General features: G+C 38.4%; 2 protein-coding genes and 1 long non-coding RNA gene across 16 annotated transcripts in view; 1 reads left to right on the top strand and 2 right to left on the bottom strand.

Annotated features, from left to right (window-relative positions):
* LOC118535115 (uncharacterized) overlaps positions 1 to 10,822 on the bottom strand; it is a 97,406-nt gene extending 86,584 nt beyond the window's left edge. The window contains exon 1 of the long non-coding RNA XR_004917046.2: positions 10,238 to 10,822. This is a non-coding gene — a long non-coding RNA (uncharacterized LOC118535115). The remainder of the gene's footprint in view (positions 1 to 10,237) is intronic.
* Positions 10,817 to 22,277, top strand: USP1 (ubiquitin specific peptidase 1). 2 transcript variants are annotated; one of them, XM_036091351.2, is made up of 9 exons: positions 10,817 to 11,337; positions 13,492 to 13,730; positions 14,881 to 15,001; positions 15,530 to 15,634; positions 16,198 to 16,358; positions 17,473 to 18,158; positions 18,855 to 19,025; positions 19,665 to 19,866; positions 20,775 to 22,277. In XM_036091351.2, exons 2-9 carry the CDS (start codon positions 13,561 to 13,563, stop codon positions 21,508 to 21,510), a joined length of 2,352 nt encoding a protein of 783 aa, XP_035947244.2. In that variant the 5' UTR covers positions 10,817 to 11,337; positions 13,492 to 13,560; the 3' UTR covers positions 21,511 to 22,277. The 2 variants fall into 2 exon arrangements, with proteins under 2 accessions (XP_035947244.2, XP_077929165.1); XM_078073039.1 differs by lacking the exon at positions 15,530 to 15,634.
* Positions 22,278 to 24,103: 1,826 nt separating this feature from the next.
* The window catches only part of DOCK7 (dedicator of cytokinesis 7), a 214,594-nt gene continuing 212,017 nt past the window's right edge, over positions 24,104 to 26,680 (bottom strand). For all 13 annotated transcript variants that reach the window (XM_078073023.1, XM_078073027.1, XM_078073024.1 and 10 more), the window contains 2 exons: positions 26,248 to 26,415; positions 24,104 to 24,991 (listed from right to left, as the gene is read on the bottom strand). In XM_078073023.1, the coding sequence (XP_077929149.1) occupies positions 24,949 to 24,991; positions 26,248 to 26,415 (211 nt within the window). In that variant the 3' untranslated portion in view covers positions 24,104 to 24,948. The remainder of the gene's footprint in view (positions 24,992 to 26,247; positions 26,416 to 26,680) is intronic.

The raw sequence follows: 26,680 nt of genomic DNA, 5'->3' as shown, positions 1-26,680 counted from the left end.
AGGAAGGAAGTTTTTCTTCCTCCCCCAACAATAGCCCAGCCAATGAGTGACTGTCACAAGTCAGCCAATGAAAAGTCACTATACTTCAAAATCCCAGTTTACTCTAATGGACTTTTTGCTTATAATAGTCCTCCCAGGTTCCACCTTTCCTCTATAAAAAAGGGTTTCATTCCTTTGTTCTCCAGATTTGCCTATGGTTTTGCTTTAGTTTGCTTGTCCCAGATTTTAATTCTCTGCTATTCCTGAAAAACAAAAACAAAAACAAAACTTGCTGGTGAAATAACTGGCAGTTTCATTTCTTAAGGTTAACACCCTGAGTGATAGGACTTCTACTTTAAGATGATATTCACAGGAAGACTGGAGTAGTTTGTTACATTAATGACCCCAGTGACTCAGCCCCCCTCTCCCCCTATATCCATGCCCTTATGAAGATGCCTGACTTTGAGTTTGGCCATGGGATTGGCTTTGACCAAAGAGAGGGATACAGGCAGAGGCTTGGTATACGTTGCACACTGGGTTTTGCCCCCTTGGAACTCTGCTGCCATGGCCTTGTGGAGAAGGCCCATGCTGTCTCTTTGAAGAGGAGCAACCAAGGGAGAGGGAAGCCTAGTGAACCCCACTGATTCCAGTCCCCAGATGACCCTCCAACTGAATGCAGCCACCAAAGGAGCATGGCCAAGGCATAGAATCATGAGAAATAAGAGATTGTTATTTTAGACTGCCACATATTGGGGTGCTTCCATACCAAGACCTACACAAAATCTAAATTTGAATTAGGTGAAAGATAATCATCACACAATCCTCATGTTAGAGCCAACTGTATTCTTATCTGATTGCAAATACATGGTGGGGGGGCACCTGGTTGGCTCAGTCTGATTTTAGCTCAGGTCATGATCTCAGGGTTATGGGATTGGGCCAGGTTGGGGGGGAGAGGGGGGGGGTCCATGCTCAGTAGGGAGTCTGCTTTAGATTCTCTCCCTCTGCCTCTCCCCTTGCTCCTGTGCTTGCAATCGCGCATGCACACACATGCTCTCTCTCTCAAATAAATAAATTAATTAAAAAAAAAAAAGAAAAATACATGGGCTCTCTTCAAAGCCCAGAATGAAATGATAAAGTAATATACAGTGACTTATGACATACTTAAATAAGTTTTTTTTTAATTAAGGTTTATAAGCCTTTAATAATATTGTGGTTTAAGCATACAGTACGGTAAAACAACGTATTATATAGTATCATCAAGTTAGTAAGAAAATATTTTTTATATAGATTTTTTAATTTTTATTTATTTATTTATTTTTAAATGTTTTATTTATTTATTCATGAGAGTCAGAGAGAGAGAGAGGCAGAGGCAGAGGGAGAAGCAGGCTCCCTGCCTAGCAGGGAGCCCAATGCGGCACTCCATCCCAGGACCCCAGGATCATGACCTGAGCCGAAGGCAGTCGCTTAACCAACTGAGCCACCCAGGCGCCCAAGAAAATATTTTTAAAGATGGACCTGGAATTTGCTTGAACGCAAGGATGCTTTCAAAATGTTGAAAGACCTGGAAGCCTGTTTAAAAAGAGTCACCACAGGTTGAAATATGACTGTTTTTTTGCTTCAAAAAGGAAATAAAAATTATACTTAATTAAAACAAATTAAGACTGTAAAAAGCCATGAGTCCATAATAATACTCGAAAGAATAAGACTTTATTTTTTAAGTACTTAGTACTTTATTGAAGTAAATTTTATTCAGAGTAGAAAAAATACTGGAGTTTAACTATAGATCTCTCTTCAGGATGGGTTAAACATACAAAGGGTAAGAGAATCTTAATGGTATGAGAAAAAGAAGACTCTCTTCCGTGAAATATAAATAGGCCCATGAGACTTCCTGCTACCCCCTCAGCACCCACCCACTTACCGGACATTCCTCTACTGAATTGTTACCAAACATTAAGGAAGTGGGGCAAGGCATTCCTTTCCTAGGCATGGGAGGTCCTCCCACCTACCCTGGGGCTTTAGATTGTGAAACAAAATATAAAATCCTGAAGCCAAGTGGATTTTACCTTTTAAACAGACTTTAATTTGTGGAAATAATCTTTTATTTAAATTTAACTACTGGATAGTGGTTTTACTAGCTGTTTTGAGGTTGGTTGCCTTTTGTGGTTACTAAAGATGCTGGATTAAGGCCAAGGGTTCACATACTGAGCCTTTTTTTTACTTGCACCCGGAAGGTGAAGGTTGGAAGAATTGTCACCCCAATCTCAAATAATCTATTCCTGTTGAACCTCTTTGCTCTGACCTTTCCCAGGGGATGAAATCAGAAAAATAATTCATTGACAGTGCTTAAACAAAACAAAAAATTTATATATTTTTTAGTTTTTTAATTTTTTCAAAGTTGTACATGATTTAAAGAGTTAAATGGTTCCGACAAGGCTTTACTTCCCTCAAGGCAACTACTTTCAACTTTAAGCTGATTCTTTGGTATTTACCTCCACTTATCTAAATAACACATTCATATTTCTGCTTCTTGCTTTTCAGTCAGCCGTTATCTACCAACTTCCTGACATGGAAGGTAAGGATTTAGCCTTCTTTTGCACATTTCCTTGGCACTCCACCACGCATGTGCATTATTAGTCTTTTAATTCTCCTGGTATTGTTACAGCATAATTTGCTCATCCTGCCCAATCAGCAGGAGGTCATTGATGTCATAGATTATGTGATGTTCTTCAGGATATCCAGAAGGTCCAGATCTCTTCAGGTTATTTTATGACATAGGACAGGAATGTGAACATAGCCCTGGGCCACACTGCAAATGTGTACTTTTATCTGTTTCATGGGAATGCCAACTGTTTCTGATCCTTTCATATGATCGGGATAGAAAAGAATGCATTCACTCAGTCTACGGTGTGCACCAAATACCTGAGGCCGTATTAATGTACTTTAGCAAATATACTGCATCTGGCACAGCAGCTGCCATCAGACCTACTAATTGGTTGAGCTTTACAGTAATCTGCTGTCATCTTTCAGGGGCCATCTATTTTTTGCAAGGCCACATGGTGAGTTTAATGGAGTTATGATGGCAATCTGTACCTTGTGTCCTTTAAATTCATAAGAGTGACACTAATTTCAGCCATCCCTTCTTGAGGTACAGTATTATTTTGACTTCCCGTGCCATGTTTGGCTGGGGAGGGGAAGCTATTTCAGGGAACCCCACTTGGCCTTCTGCACTATGATGGCTTTTTACTTTACAGGCAAAGGTTCCCATGGATTTGTACCAATTACCAAATAGGTGAAGCTCATTATACATTTGGGGACTGGGGAAATGACGACTGGGTGGGGCCACAGACCCAGTAGACCCACTCTGAGCTAGACCTTGTCATGGTCCCATTTATTAACTGGCCTCTCTGTGCTCCCACTCTAACAGGCTCATGATGATGCTTCTGGTCTCCGGATATCAATGTCAATTCAGACCCTGTGTCTAACAGTCCTTGACATGTCTGGGTATTTGCATTTCCCCAAGGTAGTTACCCAGGTAAATGACCAAAGATACTTTGGGGATGATGAACTAGGAAAATCATTATCATTTATACTTGAAATGTAGCATTCCTTCCTCCTAAGGACCTTCCTCCTAAGGACCTCTTCAGTCAGTGATTCCAGGTCTATATACTAGCTCAGGTATGAAAATGGATTAAGGAATGGTGAATTTATTGAGTGAGGGATCTTAGCCTCCTGGTCAGCTAGGCTTGATTTTTTTTTCTGCTGATACAAACTAAATAGGACCTTTGTTGGCTGCCTACCTATTTTGCCCTTAGGGATACCATGTTTTATTAACCATTTCCATAAATGTGTGGGTTAGGTCCACATTATAATATTTGTAATACCCTGGCTTCTGGGAGTTGAGCACTACCACTTGGTCTTTACTGCTTTGGGGTCCTGTCATCTGCATTGCTATCAGTGAGTCAGGTTCTGGAGGCCTCTGCTACCTTCAGCCATGACTTGCAGAGAGCCACTACTAAACTTTTTAGTGATATTCCTGCCCTTTGCACCAATGCATTTCTTATGGCCTTGATAAATGGTGTGTCCTTTGGGCTGTCCTTCAGAACAGAATTATCATAACCTTCTGGCTATAGATAGTACATCCATTCTAACACACCTACTTCCTTGAACCTTTTTATCCTTTCTTGTCCTACTCTACCTGTCCTAGCACTTCTGGCATTTCAGTTTTAGTGAAAGCACTGGTTTTTTTTCATGCTTTAGTAGGAGCCATCATAGTAGTGAGTTCACACCAACTCTTTGGGCCCTTGCCGGGATGTTAAATATTTTGGGAGCGTGCTCCACCATCAGTAGAATTTTCCCTATCCCATTTTGTGGTCTGACCTCCTTGATCAAGGCCTCTCTGAATCCTGTCCCATGCCTACTCCTCAAGCTACTGGTGGTACATGCTGGCTAGGTCTTACATCTTCTTTGGGGAATAGTCCTTTACCTCCATTACTAGACACAGTACCTCCCAACTGACTTAACCCTAATTATAGGCCTAGCGGCAGAAGGCGTGTGTGTGTGTGTGTGTGTGTGTGTGTGTGTGTGTGTGTGTGTGGTGTCTGCTGGGGGAGAGGGGAACGTGTTGCCTTCCAGTTAGAAGCCTCTGCGAAGTCTTCTAGCACAGGAAAGTGAGAGCTCTAGGTAGAGACGAGTGAGGAGTGAGTAGAGCCACACTGCAGGCATCTGAGGAGCCTGAGGAATGAAAATCTCTAGGAGCACCACCCAGCTGTCTCCTCCATGTGTTGGATGGAATGCTAGATTTTCTCAGTCATGGCCCTGACCTTGCCACAACAGACCTGCCGTTTTTGGTCATTTAACCATCTTTTAACCACTCTAAAGTCTGGTCTTATTGCTTGTCATTCTCCACTCCTTTGCTGCTAATGAGAGCTTTCTCGTGTGCAACGAACAGGGGCTCTGGCTTTCTCTCCACAGTTAAAATTGCCTAATACCTACCCTCAGCTGTTCATTCTTTTTTTATAACTAATGGAGCTTAGCAATAGTCATCCAATTCTGTTATCCTTATCACTGTTACTTTTACTATATGTCTCAAATTCCTGATATGTCACACCTCTAGTGTTCCCTTCCACCTCATAGATCACCCCAGTTAGACCATCACCTTGTGCCAGGGGCTGTCTGTGCTTCATCTGCTACCAGCCAGGTGGTCCATAATCCATCTCCCAAATTCCATCTTTTTTTTTTTTTTTTTTTTTTTAAAGATTTTATTTATTTATTTGAGAGAGAGAGAATGAGAGAGAGCACATGAGAGCGGGGAGGGTCAGAGGGAGAAGCAGACTCCCTGCCGAGCAGGGAGCCCGATGCGGGACTCGATCCAAGGACTCCAGGATCATGACCTGAGCCGAAGGCAGTCGCTTAACCAACTGAGCCACCCAGGCGCCCCTCCCAAATTCCATCTTAATGCCTGCTTTCTCCAACCAATCCTGGTATCACTTATCACAGGTAGGGTTCTTGGGAAGCAGACACTGGGACAGAACATAGAAGATATGGAGGAAGGGAGAGGAAGCAGGACTGGGCAGAGAAAGAAGTCAAATTTTAGTACAGTTTAAGAAAGTTGGTTTTTTTTTCAAGATGTATTTATTTTAGAAAGAGAGAACATGAGCAGGGGGAGTGGCAGAGGGGGAGGGAGAGGGAGAGAGAGAGAGAAAGGGAACATCAAGCAGATTCTGCACTGAGCATGGAGCCCGACATGGGGCTGGATCTCACGACTCTGAGATCACCATCTGAGCTGAAACCAAGAGTTGGATGCTTAACCAACTGAGCCACACAGGCGCCCCACGGGTGCAAGAAAGCTTTGAACTACCTGCACAGAAGCTCTGGAGTGAATATTGCAAATCATATGTCCCATGGTGGGCCATAATGGCAGAGTCTTTCTATTCCAGCCTTGTGCAATCACCCAAAATCAGCTGCCCTGGAAAGGGCATGACCTTGGGCAAGGCTTCTCCCTGCAACTGAAGTAGACCCTGATGGAGCTGACAGTTGGAGGTATTCCCTGCAGCTTGGGAGCAAGTCCTTTCTTGAAGGGTGTTCTGGGTGGCATCTTCATATCTACTACTAGGGCACACAGAGATATCAAGCACATTCTCTTTTGCAAAGAACCAAAAGATCTACTTACTCTTTCTTTTTTCTTTTTTTTTTTAACCTTCTGCTTCCCCAGCTGGGGAAATCTTTTATTTAGTCAAGAAAGTACAAGCATAGCAGAGAATATTTGTCCTCCAATATCTATTGTATACTTCTTCCTTGATATTATGATCCCTTATTGGACATATAGGCACTGAGAATAAAGTTAGTCCTGGCCCCTGGGTTGTAAGCAGGAATGGTGTGTACAACTTATAGGAAGTATCCTTCAAGGGAGGAGGCACGATCATCTTTCTCCTTTTCTCTTTTCTGCTTATTAGAATGTAGACATGATGGCTGAAACTTAAGTAGCCATCTGGACCATAATGTAGAAGCCACATGTTGAGAATGGAGGAAATTAGGTCCCTGATGGTCATGGAATCACCACTAATCTAGACTGTCTACCTCTCCACTCTGTTTATGTGATAAAGAAATAAGTGTTCATCTTGGCTAAGGACATTTAAAAAAATATTGTTTCTCATAGATTAACCTATTCCTATCTGATGCAGAATTTGATTCCTATAAATTCATACAGCACATAACATGCCTTAACATAAATGTTGTATTGTCTTAGTGGAAGCATTTGGGCAGTGTGTGGTAGAGACTCAGATACTGCAACATGGAAAACTGGAGACCCTTGTTGTCCAGTTGCAAGATATTTGTGGCATGAAGGGAAATAATTGGAAAAATGTATGAACTTGGTATTTGCTGGCTTTAAATTTTCACCAGTTTCAGCACAGTTCTTTGATTAGCTCAGGCGAGAGCTAGTCAATCTGCAAGTAGGGATGGAAAGGTATATAGCTTTGCTAAGAGGGGAATTCTGTCTACAATCTAAGTGTATTAAGAGTTCCATAATTTGGGGACGCCTGGGTGGCTCAGTCGGTTAAACGTCTGCCTTCGGCTCAGGTCATGATCCCAGGGTCCTGGGATCGAGTCCCGCATCGGGCTCCCTGCTCCGCGGGGAGCCTGCTTCTCCCTCTGCCTCTGTCTCTCTCTCTGTCTCTCATGAATAAATAAATAAAATCTTTAAAAAAAAAAAAAAAAAAAAGAGTTCCATAATTTGGAAGGGCTGAAAAACCCTTCTATACCTTTAAATCAAAGCACACAGAAACTGCCTGTGAACAAAAGCCTTGGAAGGAAATATGCCTGCTGTTCAGCCATACGAGGCTGACAAAAATGGATTAAGAATGCTGTCAACCTGGGGCGCCTGGGTGGCTCAGTTGGTTAAGCATCCGACTCCTGATTTTGGCTCAGGTCCTGATCTCAGGGTGGTGAGATTGAGACCCGCGTTAGGCTCCCTGCTCAGCAGGGAGTCTGCTTGAAGATTCTCTCCCTCTGCCCCTCCCTCTGCTCTCTCTCTCTCTTTCAAATACTTTTTTTTTTTTTTTAAAGAATGCTGTCAACCTGTAAAATCCCATTGTTTCAGATGCCCCCGAGGTAGCTGTCATTAAGAGTAAGGTAGTTGAGCAGCACATGGAAGCTAGGAAATAAGAGTCTTTGGGCTTAAAAATTATATCTTGGCAAGAACTACAGCTGTAATTTCTCCTACATAGAACTGAGTGAAAACAAAAGGATCAGAGACCTTTTACATTTTTGCATGAATTATATTGCCAGATACATCAAGCCTGATATACATTCATGGGCTTCCAGTGTCGCTACCGACAAGCACAGTTGTGGAGGTGTTTGGTATTTCTGGAACAGTATTAGCAGAGGCGTCAATATCTAGCCACTAGTACTGTGGGCCCTAACATTCAGGACTGAAGACATGTATTGTACTAGAGCAGATCACAGTGGGTATAGTGTGGTTCTGGAACTGGCCACACAAGCAGCGTTCTGATGGTTGTGGTTCCTAGGTATATGCAGGAGCAATATAGTTCAGGAGTCTTCATTTCCTGATTGTAGAAAGTCATTGCTCCCTTGGTGGCCTGGTCTGTGAAGACTTTGGGACTCACTCCTGAAAAACTAATCTTAGAGTCTATTTAATCAACACTCCCAAGTATTCAATACTCTTTGTGCTTATACCAGGGGAATGGATTCTATTCTCTTCAACTGAACCTTGACTGATATTATAAATTGTAGAGGAAGAATGGTGGCTGTAGACAATAGGATTTCAATTAAGATAAGGGAACTAGAATTAGGAAAATTATAATAGGAAACTAGAATTGGTTATCTGTCCTGGTAGAGTTTGAAAGTAGCAATGATTCTGCTAGTACTAGAGAATGAAACACTCCAGTACATGATACACAATGGCAAACTAAGGGACTGACCTATAATTATATTTCCAGTTCTGTCCTTGTCTATTTTGGTGATCAACATTATACTGGCTTCAAAATGAGTTGGGGTGCTTTCTTTTCTGCTCCCAAATAGGAATTATTAATCCCTTGAAAGTAGCTCACACCCTAGCTTTGAGCTTATTTTACCAAGTGATAGCATTAATTTCTCTTTAGGCAGTTCAGAGTCGCTGTGTGTGTCATACTGTTATTTGTAAAAATTCAGTGATTAGGAGCTTTAAAGTCTCACTCTCAAAATGAGTATTTGGAAAGGGTATTGATTCTAAGGGGAGTGAGTAAATTAAGAGGCAGTTATCTGGATTTAGGATTCTTGGCTTGGCAAGAGAAGAGGTCATCAATGCCCTGCAGAGTTTTTAGGATAAAGATTTCCACTCTAGGTGATTTCTTCCAGTCTTGTGGTCTTAAATACCATTTGGTGACTCCTAAATTTATGTCCCCTGATCCAAATTTCCCCTCCCCCCCAGCTCCAAACTTGCTATCTGTTGGCTCAACTTCTCTGTATATAAAGTAGGCATCTGTTACAGTGTGCAAGAACAACAGTCCCTCACAACAGACCCACTAGTACCCTAATGTTTCCCATTTCAGCAAGGACCAACCACTATCCAGTTGCTTTGGGGGAAAAATAATCCTTGTCATTTTGGTCTGTTTTTTGTTACAACCCATCAGTGGATCCTGTTGGCTCTACTTCAAAATATATCCTGAATCCTACCAGTTCTCAACATTTCCACTGCTACCACCTTATTCTAAGCCGAATAATTTATTTCCTGGGCATCTGGAACAGTCTCCTAGCTAACCTTCCAGCTTGCACTTTTGAAGGTCAACAGTCTATCCACCACAAGCAGTCACTTTACAAATTATGTCACTCCCCAGTTCAAAACCATCCAATGACTTCCATTTCCTTACCCTAATCAGAGCCCTGCTGATGTTAACCTCATTTCCCACAATCATCACATCTAGGCTCAATGTGCTCTAAGCACCCTCGCCTCCTTGCTTCTGTCCAGAACGCCGAGCACATTAAGCTTGAGGACTTTTAAATTTGCTGTTCTCTTTGCCTGAATTATTCTTCCCTGAGATTCCTCCAAGTTTCACTCTTTCATTCAGCTCTCTGCTCAAATGTCAAACTCAAAGAGGTCTTTCCAGACTATCATATCTAGAACATGCCACTCTTTATCTCCTTTCCCTACCACTCATTATTTCCTATCATTTTAGTTTAACTTCTGCCCTCTCTAAATGTAAAGCTCCTATGGAGCAGGAAATGTATTTCATTCACACCCTATCCCTAACGCCTTGAAAAATGCATGCCTGCCACCATAGTAGGCACCCCAAATCATGCTTGATTAAATGAATTTGGACCGAACTTATCCTGCTTAACTCCATCACTTGCTTTGTGAGGTCACCTCACTAAGGTAAGCATACCAAGAAAAGGAAACAAACCAGGTAAGGCCTGCCTCGCCGCATTTGAGCCCTAGTAAGGGCTCGCGAAGAAACCCTTTCTAGCTCCCCAGGCCAGAGCTGGGCCTTAAAATGCTCTTTTCCTTGTTTGGCCGGGAAGGGACACGGGTAAACAGAAGAAATTGAGGCATGAAGGGCCATGGAAGAAGCCTCAGCGCTGCAGTATACGGTTGAGAATTCGCTGTTATCCAGAGCCGCGCTGGTTTCTGTTGGCTGGCCGTGGGGCCGCGACTGCAATTCCAATCAGAAAGCCAAGCACCAAGCAAACCCGTCAGCCATTTTCCGAAACTAGTCTCCCTAGTAACCCCGCCCGAGTGCGTGCGCAAGAAAGGGGCGGGACTTACTGTGAGGGCCTCACTCCGGAAACCGCACCCTCGGAGGCGTCCCATCGTCGAGGATTCACAAAACGCGGAGCCAGATTTAACAGTCGGCGACGAAAGCGCGCACTCGAAAGCCAATGAGAGCGGAAGGAGGGGACCTCTCCTGAAGGGTACTCTGCATATCTAGCAATGATTGGTCGAGTTCTCCTTTCTTCTTTTTGGTATTGGCTAGACTTCCTTCTTCCGCCCACCCACTTGGCTTTTGTCTAGGTACTTCTGATTGGCTCCTCTTGGGTGGTGGTGGTGGGGGCAAGGTTTGGGGGATTGCTTATCGCAGATTGGTGGATTTGAGCACCTAGCGTCGTCTTCTCGAGGAAGGAGACCGTCCCATCCTCTCCCTGTCCTGTCTCCCGACCCGTACGCTTTTCCTCAACTCGCGCGCACGAATGGTTAAAAAAAAAAAAAGGGTGTGAGGCTCGAGCCCGCCAGCCAGGCCTCCAGCACCTAGCGCGCGCCCTCAGCGAGGACCCGCGCGAGCTGCCCGTGACGCTGCCTGCGCTGTTTGAAACTGCAGAACCCGTTAGGATCTTGGGGAAACTACCGTTCCAGCTGGTTCCGGAGCCCGTGCGTGCCAGGGGGGCGAGTGGCGGTCGCGAGGCGGCTCCCGCCTTTCGCGTCTCTGCAGCGTGGAGACTAGAACCGGCACTTTCGAAGGACGCCACCTCCAATCGCAGTGCTGGCGCGGGCGGAGGCTAAAACACGGGGGTCCTGAGAGTGAGGAAAACGCGCCAAGTTCCCCTCGGTGGTGGAGTGGGAAAGACCCTAGCGGTTCAGGCTTTTGGCGAGCGGGACTACTTCTGGTGCTCCCTGCCATCCCGGGGCGGGGGCGGGCGGGGGCGGGCGCCGCTCCCGGGATGTAGTTGGTGCCGGCGCAGCGCAGGACCGAGCGGCAGCCCGGGTTCCCGCTCTTGAGAGCGAATGGTCACTCCCCTGCGGGGAGGGCGATCCGGCCAGCTTTTCCTTGGGTCGGGGGCCGCGGGCAGGGTCTCACCTGTCGCACCCACACCCATCCCGGCTGCACTCGGGGCGTCACCGCCGCGGACCTCGCTTTGGGCCATGACCAGGTAAGGAGGGCCTGGGGAGGAGGGGTCGGTGCCTGGGCGCCAAGGCAAGTTCGGCCGGGTCCCGACGGGCACTGCCCTGGGACGCCGCGGGGGAGACGTCAGGACCACTTCGCTGCGGCGCCCTTGCCGAGCTGCCAGCCAAGCCCTCCCGGCACCGCTGTGTCTCTGTGTGTGGGGGGGGGGGGGGGAGGGTGCCTCTCCTGCAGCCGTAGTGATTCGGGGAGGCAGGTGCGGGCTGGGCATAAATAGGCCAACTCCGCGGGTGAGGGGGCCCGGAGCTGCGGTGCGGCGGGGGTCGCCACCGGTCAGCCTCCCGCCGGGCCCCGGCCGTGTCTGACGGGCACGGACGGCAGCACAGCCTCGTCTTTTCACTTTTGCGTTCCTGGAGTGATGCGGGGTCGGGAGAAAATGTTTCCACTCAGGTTGTCCGGAATTGCTAAATTTTATCGCGCACTCTGAATTTTTCTAGAAGTATTTAGAAGGCCACGTGTTTTAAACCTTTGTGGATGCTGTCCTTGTTTTACGTTTTTCCCGAAAAATCGGAATTGAGTCGTGTCTTGTAAAGGGAGGAACTTAAAACTAATGAGACTGAATGTTCGTAGTGTCATTTGTTCAAGAGCATTTAATGCTCGATTTATTATGTTTTCTGCGAAACTTGATTTAGACTTAAGGAAAGCCAGGAGCAAGAAGTGGTGCAGCATAAGATGCGGTAGCTGGTAAAAATGTGATATTGTCAGTGATGTTAAATGTTAGTAATTTGAGGGAGCCAAAAGGCTTTATTGCTTAGGATTTATCCGTTATTTCAGCTGCGCGGTCATTTTTTTCTAATATGTACTTAAATCCGGTTAGAGAATACACTTTCCATCATTTAGAAGAATTACCTCCCAAGAAAAACCTTTGACAAGAATCGTTAATGCTTAGAGATCCCTGACAAATTGGCGCAGGCTGGTTTATCATTTCATGATAGCTTTCCATCAGTAGCATTAAGTGACTTGGAGGGTAAATTGAGTTGGAGAGGGGGATGGGGAAATTGGTCAACTTTCCAGTTACTTCTGAGTTGAGTCTCAAAAATGTGGTTTCACTACCGAGTTCAGTGTTGCGAATTCCCAGATCAGCGGCAGCCGAGTGAAATGTTTATTAGTAAATACGGAGTTTGAGTGAATTATCTACTCATCCTATTAATGTGTCTATATTTGAAAGTCATTGTCGAGCTTTTGTGCTCTAATATTCCAGTCAGATAATTTTCCCCTGATATCTTAATGAAAATAGGATGGGTGTATAAAATAACTATCACAAGTACTGCGGGGTTTTTTTTCATCCAAAAGTTTTAACAAGAGGAAAAAAGGTTGCAAAAGTCAAAATCATACTTTTTCTACTCTAAGCAGCATTAAAAAAAATTTATAGTTTAAAAAAGTGTTTGGAAAATCAGTAGTGTATTGTGTTTAGTGCATAACAGTTTGGACTGCACAAAGTGCGGCAGTTCTTTACACCACTGTCCCAACCATGCATGTTTCATTACTTTTCACTCAAGTTTTTAGGTATAACTGAACACTAGATCTGTGCCTTTGCTTATGTGCAAATTATACTTTAATTGGGACTATAGTTGACACACAACTTTACATTAGTTTCAGATGTACAACATAGTGACTTGTGCAAATTATACCTTAAAGCAGCTTTTTAGAGACTTTATTTCATGTATTCATATTAATAACTAGAAAAGACCTTGGAAGGCTCATTCACTTCTAGTACTCTGACTTCCCATTCATCCCTTTCTCTTTCTCACCTTGTACTTAAGAATTAGAGATGGTTGTTGAGTCAATATTTTCTGAATAAGTTAAAATAAAAATTAACTTTTTACTCACTACTACTTTACTGTAGGTGTACTAAAATGGGGATATTTCGTGATGTGGCTCTTAATCCAACAGACTAATGAAAGTTCAGTATCTGATAATTTTTGTTAAGAAAGTTAAAGACAAATGGCAAGCTCCTTCATTTAAGCAATAAGCATCGAGTGCCTGTTACTGGCCAAGCATTGGGTTTTCAAATGCAAAGTTCTAATTAATTCCATTCCTTGGTAAATTTTCAAAATTAATGATTTTATTGCCTACAGCAGATAACTGAAAAGTAATGAAACCTTTTCTCTGCGATTAACAGATATGATTGGTGATTACAACATCCTTGTATAAATTAATTCTTGTCAACTCCTTGGGATTTGAAGAGAAAATGCCTGGTGTCATACCTAGTGAAAGTAATGGGCTTTCAAGAGGTAGCCCATCAAAGAAAAACAGACTTTCCTTGAAGTTTTTTCAGAAAAAGGAAACTAAGAGAGCCTTGGATTTCACGGATTCTCAAGAAAATGAAGAAAAGGCTTCTGAATATAGAGGATCTGAAATGTATGTATGTTATTTTTAAGTATATTTCTGTATTTTAAGAATTCCGTATCAGTGAAGAAGCAGTGAACTTTGATATCTCCAGACATTCTGACTTGATAGTCTATGCAGGCAAAACACAGTAGTGAGACAAACCTATTAGCCAATTAGATTAACTTGGAGAAATATATATTGGCTAAAATTATTTTTCAGTTCAAATTTGTTCGTAGTATAACACATTCTGTGTAAAGGGTAAAGAAATAACGTGATCTTTTTTTTCTTTTGGGTGGTTCAGAAGACTTGACAGTTCTTGAGATATTTAAATTTTATAGTCATACCTAATATGTATGAATTATCAAACCTGTTGTATGTTGCCAATTTAAGATAAACTTAAAAATAGGAAATGCTTTGATGCAAGTAAATCCTTCAGTGACTCAGATCTGAACAAAATGGAATATTTTAATACTGTTCTAGTTGTAGTCTACACTAGGTTGCTATTCAACAAATAGGTGCACTGCTGTATGACTAAACTGGATTTGGTCTCGTGTAATTTGCTAATATTTACCAATAATCAGTTTAGGAGATGTGAATCTTATGTTTAAAACACTTTGAGGTGCTAGAGTAGTAAGTGGCAGCTGTAAAATAAATAAAAATGCTGTGAGGACCTACTACTTGTTAAAGTAAGGTAAAAGAATTATAAACTTGAACAGTTCATTTTGAAGTGAAGGACAACTGTGTAATTCTCTTTATAGACTCTTTCCTTTTAATCTTAACAGAACCTGATTTCTTAGGTAGTACAGCCTCTCCTAGATACCATCATAGCATATTCCCAGGTTTTTATTGAGAGACTGCTTTTAAAAATGTCATGTAGGGTTTATTAATCACAGTACCAGTTCAATTTTCTACGCTCTAAAATGGGATTAACAGCTTCATGATGAAATTGTTTAGAGGCTTGTTGTGTATAATATTTTTAAAGTGCTTGTCAAACTTTTATTCTGGGTATGTAGCAATTTTCGCACCTGTACAGATTTCTTCTTCTCAAGTGTCACCTGAATATAGTCCATATGCTTTTCAGTTCATACAACTTTTGGAAAAAGACTAAATCTTAGGGGGTATAATTTCCACTTTAAGATACTACACTTCATAAAACCTCTCTCTGCTCTATACTTAATAGTGATCAAGTTGTTCCTGCAGCACAGTCCTCACCTATAAACTGTGAGAAGAGAGAAAACTTGTTACCATTTGTGGGACTGAATAATCTCGGCAATACTTGTTATCTTAATAGTATACTTCAGGTAAATTGATGACTTTGCTATATAATAAAGCTTTAGTAGGCAAAGCATGATGTCACATTTAATGTGTTCTGAGAATTTCAGATTATTGGGATAATTGTCCATACGTCTTTGCCTTTGATTGTAAATAAACTAGAATGGACTAAAGTAATGATTCTAAATTGTATGTTACCAGCTTCCTTTGGGGTGAGAGAAAGTGATATGTTAAATAAAATGGGAATAACAAAATTGAACTGACTTTGGTTAATTGGAAGATGCCAAACCCTTAGTTTTTCTGCTTGATTCCTAGTGCAGTGGTGACATGAATTTTAACCTTTGGAACTCTGCTTTATGTTGTACCCTTCTAACCATAAGTCTTAGCAATATGTGCCCAGCCTCAGTGCTTTGCTGCCACTGAGGGAAGACAGTGGGCTAGTATGATGAAATAGAAAACAATTTTTGATCTAATATTAATCTCAGAATTTTAATGCACATTTAAAAGTGCTCTACAGAAAATGTAGATAAACACTCAGACATTCCTACTTTTTATAGGTATTATATTTTTGTCCTGGTTTTAAATCTGGAGTGAAGCACTTATTTAACATTATTTCAAGGAAGAAAGAAGCCCTAAAAGATGAAACCAATCAAAAAGATAAGGTAAAAAATGAAACAACAACATATATAAGAAGTATAGTCATGGAAATTCACTTGCTTAGAAATGAGAAAGTAATAGATACACAGAGGATTTGGGAGGAGGATAACAGATTATTTCTCTGTTAAACTATAACTGAGAAATTTCTCAGTATCCTGTGTTTTCAGAAATGCATTTTTCTTTCCATTTTTGTAGGTTAGCTAAATACATTATCACTTTTACAGTGTCTTCTCCTGCCCTCTAATTTATTGCTTACCAGTAAGCATTGTCATTTATATGCCAGAGTCAGTTTATCATACCATTATACCATCTGCTACTTATCTGTTTTCCAGTACTCACTTTTAAAATTTAAATATAAAGAAAACTTTGACTTACACAATCAGAAAACCATTCTCTTCCAAGTAGAAAGTAATGAAAAAATACTCTTAAAATTTTTTAGTTTATTTGTATATCTCCATAAAATTAGTGTTATAATAATCAAATTAAATTTAGCAAAGCTAGTATTGTCTAGTGAGACAAAAGGGGGAATGTACTTAATTTAATGGTTTGTGGGTTTCTTTTTTGACAGGGAAATTGCAAAGAAGATTCTTTGGCAAGTTATGAACTAATATGCAGCTTACAGTCCTTGATCATTTCAGTTGAACAGCTTCAGGCTAGCTTTCTCTTAAATCCAGAGAAATACACTGATGAACTTGCTACTCAGCCAAGGCGACTGCTTAACACACTCAGGTATAGCCTTTAATATAATTTTAGGATTCCAGCTTAGCAACTTATTGCTCTTTTTGGAGGAGAGTGATATGTGAACAAATAGGGGGAATAAAGGGCAAAGAAAACAGAAACTACAGATCTACAGTCCCTAGTATCCCAGAGGCTCTGGAAATTAGACATTTCTTTGGTAAGTTTGGTACTAATAAATTCATTAGATCTGAATCGGTATGAGGCTTTCTATAGTCTTTATTCATTTTTATTTATAATGTGAATATTCATACATTTTTCTGTAGAAATAGTAATATGTTTAATTATGGGATAGTACAAGTGCCATATTTTTGATCTGAAAATTACTGAATTTCTCAAATACATTTGGTCCTAAGAAATTTCAGATTAGGAATTATAGGTTTTTATTCAAAATATATTATGCGTAAGAACTGTAAATTGCAAGTATTCTAGTTTTGTTGTATGTGCTTGCAGAACTATTAGTTAGCTGGATTAGATTTCTTTGTATTGTCTTAAATGAAACTTCAATATATAAAACAGCTTTATCTAGTATGTTCTAGGGTAAATCTTTAAAAAGTTATTTAAGAATAGACCTAGGGTGGGGAACCTGGCTGGCTCAGTTGGTAGAGTATGCAGCTCTTACTCTAGGGGTTGTGAGTTTGAGCCTCATGTTGGGTGTAAATACACTGTTCTGTGTTTGTTGATGAGCACTAAGTGTAGTGTAGCATGGTGGCCAAGAGCAGGTTTGAATCCCAGCTTTGAGCAAGCTACCTTATCTGTAAATCAGGGTAATAACAGTACTTACCTCATAGGATTATTGTTTGAATTATGTTATATATCTAACATAAAAAGCATCTTGAATAAAACCTGGTACATGGTAAAATATATATACTAATGTTACTGGTATTTAGAAGAGGATGAAAGTATTTGTGATAATGAATATGAGGTAAAATTTGTTTTTACTTTTAGTTACAAGTTTAGGTAAGAAGTTTCAAATTAGTTGAATAAATGTTTTTAGATTTTTAAAATAACTTATGCTATCTCTAAAGGAATCAACTTCTCTATAGAAAGGGTTTTTGTATTCTATCTTTAAAACTAGAATAGATGAAATGGAAATTTTTATTTATAGGGAACTCAACCCTATGTATGAAGGATATCTACAGCATGATGCACAGGAAGTATTACAGTGTATTTTGGGAAACATTCAAGAAACATGCCAACTCCTAAAAAAAGAAGAAGTAAAAAATGTGGTAGAATTATCTACTAAGGTAGAAGAAAACCCTCATCAGAAAGAGGAAATGAGTGGTATTAACAGCATGGAGATGGACAACCTGAGGCATTCTGAAGACTATAAAGAAAAACTCCCAAAAGGAAATGGGAAAAGAAAAAATGACATTGAATTTGGTAACATGAAGAAAAAAGTTAAAGTATCCAAGGAACACCAGTCATTGGAAGAGAACCAGAGACAAACCAGATCAAAAAGGAAAGCTACAGGTGATACGTTAGAGATTCCTTCTAAAATAATCCCCAAGTATGTTTCTGAAAATGAAAGTGCAAGACCCTCACAAAAGAAATCAAGAGTTAAAATAAATTGGTTAAAGCCTGCAACTAAGCAACCCAGCATTCTTTCTAAATTCTGTAGTCTGGGGAAAATAACAACAAACCAGGGATCCAAAGGACAGTCGAAAGAAAATGAATATGATCTTGAAGAGGACTGGGGGAAGTGTGAAAATGATAACACAACTAATGGTTGTGAACTTGAGTCTCCAGGGAATAATGTTAAGCCCGTTAATGAAGTTAAGCCCATAAACAAAGGTCAGTATAATTTATTCTTAGACTTTGATTGATAGGTAGGAGGATTAACAGCTGCAGAACTGTAATGTTCTTAGATACATGTACAATATAAATGTACTTCAAGTTTTAAGAGAAAATTTTAACACAACATGAACTGTGGTGTTTCAAACACTGTGCTTAGATGTGTGTGTATAAATCTCATTAATCTTAAGGTGATGTTAATGTAATGTTAATTTATGGTTTATAAATAAGGGGAGTTCAATACATTTTAGTGGAGAATTATTTTAACCTTTTGAAAGCAGTACTTGACAATAAACTCAAGAAATTGCATTTAATGAAATACATTTTTAGAGAACTAAGTAGGTACACTGTTCTTGAACTGGATTTCTACCTAGTTTTGTCCAGATCTCAGACAAAATGTATAGTATTGACGTGGTTAATGGTTTTACCAACAGTGTCATACTTATTTGGGGGTTATTCCTATAGGAATGTCTTTGGGAAGGGAGTTAAAATGACATAATTGTGACTTTCTTTCTTAGAGACAACAGTAATTCATATTCAAAACTATCTCTACAGAGAATTTATGGGTCATGAGTAAGATACCTCTTAATGCTAATAAGCAAGTTTAGATGTAAAAATTAACCTTTTACTCATGATACACTGTAAATGAACTATTGGTTCTGTGGGCTATGCTGAAAAGTTTTCCTTTTTTTTTAGGTGCAGAGCAAATTGGTTTTGAGCTAGTAGAGAAATTATTTCAAGGTCAGCTGGTATTAAGGACTCGTTGCTTAGAATGTGAAAGTTTAACAGAAAGAAGAGAAGATTTTCAGGACATCAGTGTACCAGTACAAGAAGATGAGCTTTCCAAAGTAGAGGAGAGTTCTGAAAGTAAGCAGAATTGGAGTCTTGTATGGACTTTGTGTGGACCATGGAATAAGTAGTTTTCTTCAACGAAACACAGTCTAATAGTAGCTTGACATAATTATTGAGAAAAAAGAGCTGGCTTTTAGTCTCTGGTATAATAAAATTTTTCTGCTCCTATAGATTCACTTGTTAATAGTTAGCATTTGGAAAATTGTGGCATCTTTATTTTAATGTATACAGTGGGAAAAAGGGAAAACGAAACACTTTAATAACTGTTGGGTGTCTCAGTCTTAGAGTTACATCTTTGAGCCACTGTTTAAAAAGTAGGGAAAGATATGGGAAGTGATCACGAGACTGGCTTACCTCTTCAGATACTGGAAATTAATAGCTAAACTAAAGTCTGTCTTAACACTCAGAGTAGGTTATCTTCATTTTGCCGTCCTGTCACCTAAATACTTTTTGGCTGCCCAAATACAAATATTTAAAAGATATGTATACTGTTGAGGATGAACTTAAAAGTTTCTGAAACTCAAAGGAATGTTTTTATTATTTGGGAAGGATTAGTCAATTGAAATTGCATGTTAATTTTGAACATGGACCTTGTTTAATTTTAAATGTCTGAGAGGTTTTTAATTTGTGAGTGAAAAGAATTCTCTTATGTAGTTTCTCCAGAGCCAAAAACAGAAATGAAGACCCTGAGATGGGCAATTTCACAGTTTGCTTCAGTGGAGAGGATTGTAGGAGAAGATAAATATTTCTGTGAAAATTGCCATCATTATACTGAAGCCGAACGAAGTCTTTTGTTTGACAAAATGCCTGAAGTTATAACTATTCATTTGAAGTGCTTTGCTGCTAGTGGCTTGGAGTGAGTATTATAAATAAAAGCTACATGAAAAAAAAATGAGCTCTATAAGAAGTTTTGTTCAAAATACTGTAATAGTAAAATAGCGTAATAGCATAATATAAACTACTGAAATGAATTTATAAAGATTACCTTAGAAAAGTCTGTTCTCTTTTTAACAGTTTTCTTGTAAAAATGCATCAATTTAAATCCTTTTGGTATGAATACAGATTCTAGGATTTCTTCCCACATCTTTTAATCTTCATTCCTTATTAGAAACAGTTTCAAGTTGAATTGATTAAAGCAGCAAAGAGATTTTTATATACATTGATTTTTTTTTTTTAGGGGAGAAAAAGGCAGAATTATTTCATTTTCAAAGTAAGCCAGGAGTCAAACTAGTTCTTTGAAGAATGAGAGATTCTTCTCGTTGAAAATTTAAGTATCTTTGTGACATGTATACATGTAAATGAATTGTTTGAAATTACCATGAGGGCTTTCCAGTAGTTCTCTACACACTTTATTATGCCTGAAGATGACACACAGTGCTTTCTTTCAGTGGACATTTTCTTTGCTCCCCAAATCCTGATAGAGAAAGCCTTCACATTAAAATTACTTAACTAAAATATAAAAGATTTTAAAATTAAGTGGCATTTAAAAACTGATTTTCTCATTGTACAAAATTAGGAAAGTAGAGAAAATGAAAGGGAGAATGCCATATATCCTTCACAGAAACAGGTGAATATTAGCACTTCAGTATTTTTTCTTTGTATACATAAGTATACAAAATTAGAGTCTGGTTTTTATTTTATGTTTATATAAGCACTAAATATTAAGGGTCATTCAGACTTCTACTTGGTTTCACATTTGGGGGTAAAACTGAATATATGTAAAGTGGAATTGCAGAAAACCCCTTTTTTTTTTTCCTTCCAAAGGTTTGATTGTTATGGTGGTGGACTTTCCAAGATCAACACTCCTTTACTGACACCTCTTAAACTGTCACTAGAAGAATGGAGCACAAAGCCAACGAACGACAGCTATGGATTATTTGCGGTTGTGATGCACAGTGGCATCACCATCAGTAGTGGGCATTACACTGCTTCTGTTAAAGTCACCGACCTTAATAGTTTAGAACTAGATAAGGGAAATTTTGTGATCGACCAAATGTGTGAAATAGGTAAGCCAGAACCATTGAATGAGGAGGAAGCAAGGGGTGTGGTTGAAAATTATGATGAAGAAGAAGTGTCAATTAGAGTCAGTGGAAATACACAGCCAAGTAAAGTTTTGAACAAAAAAAATGTAGAAGCTATTGGACTTCTTGGAGGACAAAAGAGCAAAGCAGATTATGAGCTATACAACAAAGCATCTAATCCCGATAAAGTTGCCAGTACAGCATTTGCTGAAAATAGAAATTCTGAGACTAACAGTACTAATGGGACCCATGAATTTGATGCAAACAAGGAATCCAGTGACCAAACAGGCATTAACTTTAGTGGATTTGAGAACAAAATTTCATACGTAGTGCAAAGCTTAAAGGAGTATGAGGGGAAGTGGTTACTTTTTGATGATTCTGAAGTGAAAGTTACAGAAGAGAAGGACTTTTTGAATTCTCTTTCCCCTTCTACATCTCCTACATCTACTCCTTATTTGCTATTTTATAAGAAATTATAGAGTGAGTATTTTCCTTATGTATATATTAAACAGACCTGGACAAAAGCTGGTAAAGTTGATGACATCAAAGAGTCTAGCTTATCTTTTGAAGCTATTGGATATTATTGGTCTCTCTAGGTTTTTATATAAATAGTGACATTTGAATTACTGAAAACCATGTTAATTTTTAGAATTCATTTCCCATAGTAGAGACTAGTGATGCATTAGCTTCTGGGAACAAACCTGTATAGGTTCTTAATTGAATTATTCAAATGGGAAGCATTTAAACACTTTTGAATTTACACCTATCTTTTGTGTTTGCTTTTTAAAATAAAGTGCTTGTATTTGTATCTCCATATTTTGGAGTAATTATCTATATGATGTTTATAGGTCCTGTGGTTTTTCAGCTAAAAAGCAGAATCTCATTTCAGTACATTTAGTTTTATAAGTCATGAAGCCAAATCTTTAATGGGCTGTATTTAGAGGCACAAAGTCTGGAATATGTGTGTATTCACAGTAGTGTACATTTTGTGCCTTGAATCACTCTGAAAAGTGTCTCAGAAAACCTGGACAGCCAGTCCTCTTCTATCTTCACAAGAATTTTATATGTATTTATGAAAATGATTCTGTATTCTAGTAAATCTTTTTGGGCATGGACTAATTTGTATCTCTTCATAGTCATACTCTGCACGATCTGTATATAGTATATCAAATTTAGAGGTGTGACCTTAAAATTAACTTTTTTTAAAAACCGGGAGGTCAATAAAATTTAAACTGCTTAACAACTATGTACATAACTGCTCATTTTTACTTGCATATTTTTTTTTTACCGTAACTATAGCTGAGTTCTTTTAAGAAAATGTATGTGTATGTATAATATATATACACATACACACACACACATACCTAGAAGAGAATAAACATGCGTAATTACCTTTAATAATACTGTGAGAGTTGGAGGTGAAGAGATTTTTCAAATAGGAGAAACTGCTTAGTCCATCCACGTTGTCATACTTAAAAGAAGTTTATAGTAAAAACTGTTGCATTCTAATTGTCCTTTAAAGTAGACATAACTTTATAGAATCTGTAAAGATGATGCTTTGTGCACACACAAAAATGTGGTTAAATTTTCATTCTAAATGTATATTAAATTGGTAAATGATCAATTACCTTATGACTTGTTAAGACATTAAAAACAATCCTAAAGAATATATAAATGCTATTAGAATAACACTTTTATACCCCCAGAGTACCTGTCAACTAATAAATTAGTCACACAGTTAAATCATGTCTTATATTTTTTCACAAGATGGTGTGATATAAAACATCATGGTCCTCACTTCATTCTACATTCAGAATCACTAATGGAACTTTTAAAAAGAAACAGCCCGTTTCTGATAGAGAAAGAATCATTAATGGAACTTTTAAAATGCAACAGCCCTGAACACTACTCATAAGCTTCTGATGGAGTACTTTTAGGATAGAGCCTGGGCCTCATACTCAAGAGACAGCCAATGTTAAGAACTTGGTATAGATTCTTGATACGAGAAAGTTTGTTTTAAGAAAACTGAAGTATGTGGGAGGTAAGGAAGTGTTCAGTATTATACCATTGTTCTCAGAGGAAGCCTGTTTTTATTCAAGTCAGAAAACAGTATTGCATGGTAATTAAATCATAATTATATAAATTCTAGAGTTTTTGATACTGTCACTGAGATTTATGTGAACTATTCCAAGCTCTTACGTGATATAATCTAATGAGTAATGACCTAGGGATTACTTAATATTCTCTCCCTTATGTATACCTCCCCCATCCCTTGCCCTAAAGAGGAGAGAGTACTTGTTACCTTATTTTTGTTTTAATGAATTTCCATTCTTGACTCGTCTTCCCTTATTGTTCATGTGGATCCTCTGTCCCCAAGTTTTTGAGGTTTTATGCCTTTCTGACTCCTCAGCCCTTTTGGTCCAACACTGTTGACTCATCTGAAAAATCTTTCTGTGATTCAGTCTTTGAATTGATGTAGGTAAGATGAATTTGAGATAATAGTGCCAGTTATAAAGGTAGGCTGGAGAAAGGATATCAACCATCTCCTATGGTCTCAGGAAAAGCAGACATTTTTGAGATCGTGTTTCAACATCAACTACAGAATGAAGGCACCATATTTAATCAGTTTTTAAGTGATTCATGTCACTGGTCAATAGATCAAAGGGACAGCTTAAAAATGATGCCTTTCTATACGCTATATTACTACACACAAAAAAAACATTGTTGAAAACACTTCCAAAAATCATTAATATGTAGTTTCTTGGATAAACTTGCCAAGTAATTGGAATAAATATTTTCAAAAAGATTTTTGCCTTAGTTTTTCATGTCAAAGTTATTTTAAATTAGTTCTTGATTTCAATTAAAACAGGTAATTTTACCTTTTACGTACACTTTATAAAGTCTATACAAGCATTAAAAAAACTTTTTTTTTTTTTTTTTTTTTTAAAAAATAAAACTTTTCATTCAACTGGTAGATTAAAATCGAACACCAGCTCTCAGTGTCATTTTTATGGTGATATAAGATAGCTCTAAAGCAGATTTCTAGTTGACCAGTTTAGATGACCAAACTCATAAAATGACTGGCTTGTTTAATCTGAAACATAGGAATCATTCACTTAGTTGCTGAGAGTCATGAAGTTCATACTATCAGTATAACAAGACTGAGAGTCAAAGACTAAGCTACTGTCAGCTATCAACAGTATTCAATTGTTACAGACAAAAGTTTTGTTAGGTAAAATTATTCTGCAATTTATCCTGAATCCCTTTTTTTTGGTTTCTAAATGGAAAATACCTTAGAAACCTGTTTTAAGACTTCACAAACCAGTTACCAATATCTATCTACTACCCATTTATTCATTTATTTAATTTGGGGCTCTTTGGCCCATACAATGTCAATTTTCATTTTTAAAACTTTGCTAGTTTTGGAACTAGTTCTTGAATTCAAGATTCTCTGCTTTTGTCAACAAAAATTTTTAAAAGTCTCACTCGGTAAAATTAGTGTAAACGTTCACATATTTAATAGTACCTTTAAAATAAGCATTACTACATTTAAAATGGTTCCAAAATGAATCTATAAATGGTAATATAAATTAAAAAATACAAACTTAAAGTAAATAAATTTAACATTAGCTATGGTATAAATAATAGTAAATGTATAGTGAGTCATTACTTTTGAGTCTTAAAAAAAGATAACAGCATATTACCAGAACATGAGAAACCATGGCCATGATTCTCAAACTTCAGTGATCTACTTTTGATACTGTTTTGGCCACTGCGTTCTTCAATGAGTAGTAAATCAATGCTAGAATTTCCAGAATTAAGCCCCAAGTCTTGTTTTTCAATAAATCTTAACTTCTTTTCATACTCAGTGTTGAATACATGGCTCTCTTCAAATCAGTAAGACAAGTGCATTTATTTTAAAGATCCATTTTGCGCAGGCTCATCCGACTGAAGGAATCTCTGGGGAGAAGAATGAAAGGATATAATTATAAGTAAACAATTTTTGCATATTCCTTTAAAATACGCTTTATGTACTTTTTTTCTGCCAGAGCTAGCTCAAAGTTTGCCATCAAAAACTGAAAATGTTTTTGCCATCAAAGTTCTTAACTTTCAGGTTACATGTTCATCCTATACATTCTGCCTTATATATTCTAGTTTTATAGATTAAAAGTATATTACAGTAACCACTTTGCCAAGTGCATTGATCATTTATTCATTTGTCCAATAGGTGTATTAGATATTGTGATAAAACAGGAGCAAAGGGATAAGAGAGATTTCAAGAAAAGATTTGCGATTATTAAAAGGGAAAAGGCAGGTGCTGCTTATTTAAAATTTTAAATCCTCAGAATTCAGCGGTTCTCAAACTCCTGGGTTTTAGATCCTTTTTACACTTAAAAACTGAGGACCCCAGGAAGCTTTTGTTTATGTGGATTCAAACTGACATTTACCATATTAGAAATTAAGATTTCAAATTATTACTTTATAAAATAACCCATTTGTAAGAATTAAGTACAATTTAGTACAATTAAATAGCTTTACTGTTGCTAGTTCAAAGAAAAGGGTGGTAAAATACTCAATGGTTGTATGTATATTTGGATTTCAATATGCAAAAAAAGGGCAGTTAACGTTCAGCAGTTATCATGCCCTCTCCAGAATTCAGGTGCTAAAGTAAAATGTTAAAACACTGCTTGGAACTTTACATGCCTAAAATTTAATTTCTATAACAACCTCTTAAAGGTAAGTATTATTTTATTTGTCACAATTAGTGGAGAAAAATACTGAAGCCCTTTTGATACTCCGTGGGGTTGCCTGCTTTAATACAAATCTAGAAGAACATACTCTAATACTATTTACTGTTAGGGCTGAGGAAAATGAGTACCTGGCTCCTGATACATTCTAGTAAATTCTCCCATACAAATAAAGTGTGACAGGACTTTAAAAGAAATAGTTTCAGGAGGCCAGACTTACATGTTGTGTCTTGGTTAGTATGCGTATTTAACACAACTTTATTATTCTCAAATTACAGAAAGAACTGACTTCTGTCTTGAAGGCTGATTCATAATAGGGTTATTCATAATCAGCTAGTTGAACTTGTTAGGTTTCAAGAGACAATATCTGAAACCATGTAATAAAAGTTACACGAATTCATTATTACTAAACCAAGCAGATTTCATTTTCCTGAAGATACCCAAAATAATAGACAAAAATGAGCATACCTGTGGCAGGTGACAGGTAATACTGCCTTGTATAATTGCGGGATCTTTCTGTTTATCAGAGGCTGTAAGGCCTCTTTAAGGCGATGATAGTTTCTCTCCAGTTCCCTTTGATACTCCTTTTGATCTGGCCCAATTAAGCTCTTATTTTTTCTTAAGGCATCCTCACACCTAGGAAAAACTGTGTGTTACCAAAAGATTTCTCTGGCATAGTTTGAGAGCCTGATGCTATTACACATATTTACCATGATGATGTCATTCAATTTTTCGGTTCAATGTCTCTCTTGCATTGGGGGTAAGGCAGGGAACAGATGATCAACTTGAATTCTTTTACACTCTAACATTCACCAACAGTCTTCATTTAATTGAATATTGTGTATTTTTTAATGTTAAATCTTAAGCCATTTTTCCACATACCACCACTAGACTTTTTAAC

The sequence above is a fragment of the Halichoerus grypus genome, chromosome 5 (assembly GCF_964656455.1).
Source record: "Halichoerus grypus chromosome 5, mHalGry1.hap1.1, whole genome shotgun sequence".
NCBI lineage: Eukaryota > Metazoa > Chordata > Mammalia > Carnivora > Phocidae > Halichoerus > Halichoerus grypus.
The sequence above is the reverse complement of the archived record's forward strand: the minus strand, read 5'-3'. Positions and strand labels throughout refer to the sequence as shown.

Excerpts from the sequence above, each read along its gene's own strand:
- USP1 (XM_036091351.2), top strand. The coding sequence starts at position 13,561 with ATGCCTGGTGTCATACCTAGTGAAAGTAATGGGCTTTCAAGAGGTAGC. Across the intron at positions 16,359-17,472 it reads CGACTGCTTAACACACTCAG|GGAACTCAACCCTATGTATG; the intron begins GTATAGCCTTTA and ends TTTTATTTATAG. Across the intron at positions 18,159-18,854 it reads AGTTAAGCCCATAAACAAAG|GTGCAGAGCAAATTGGTTTT; the intron begins GTCAGTATAATT and ends CTTTTTTTTTAG.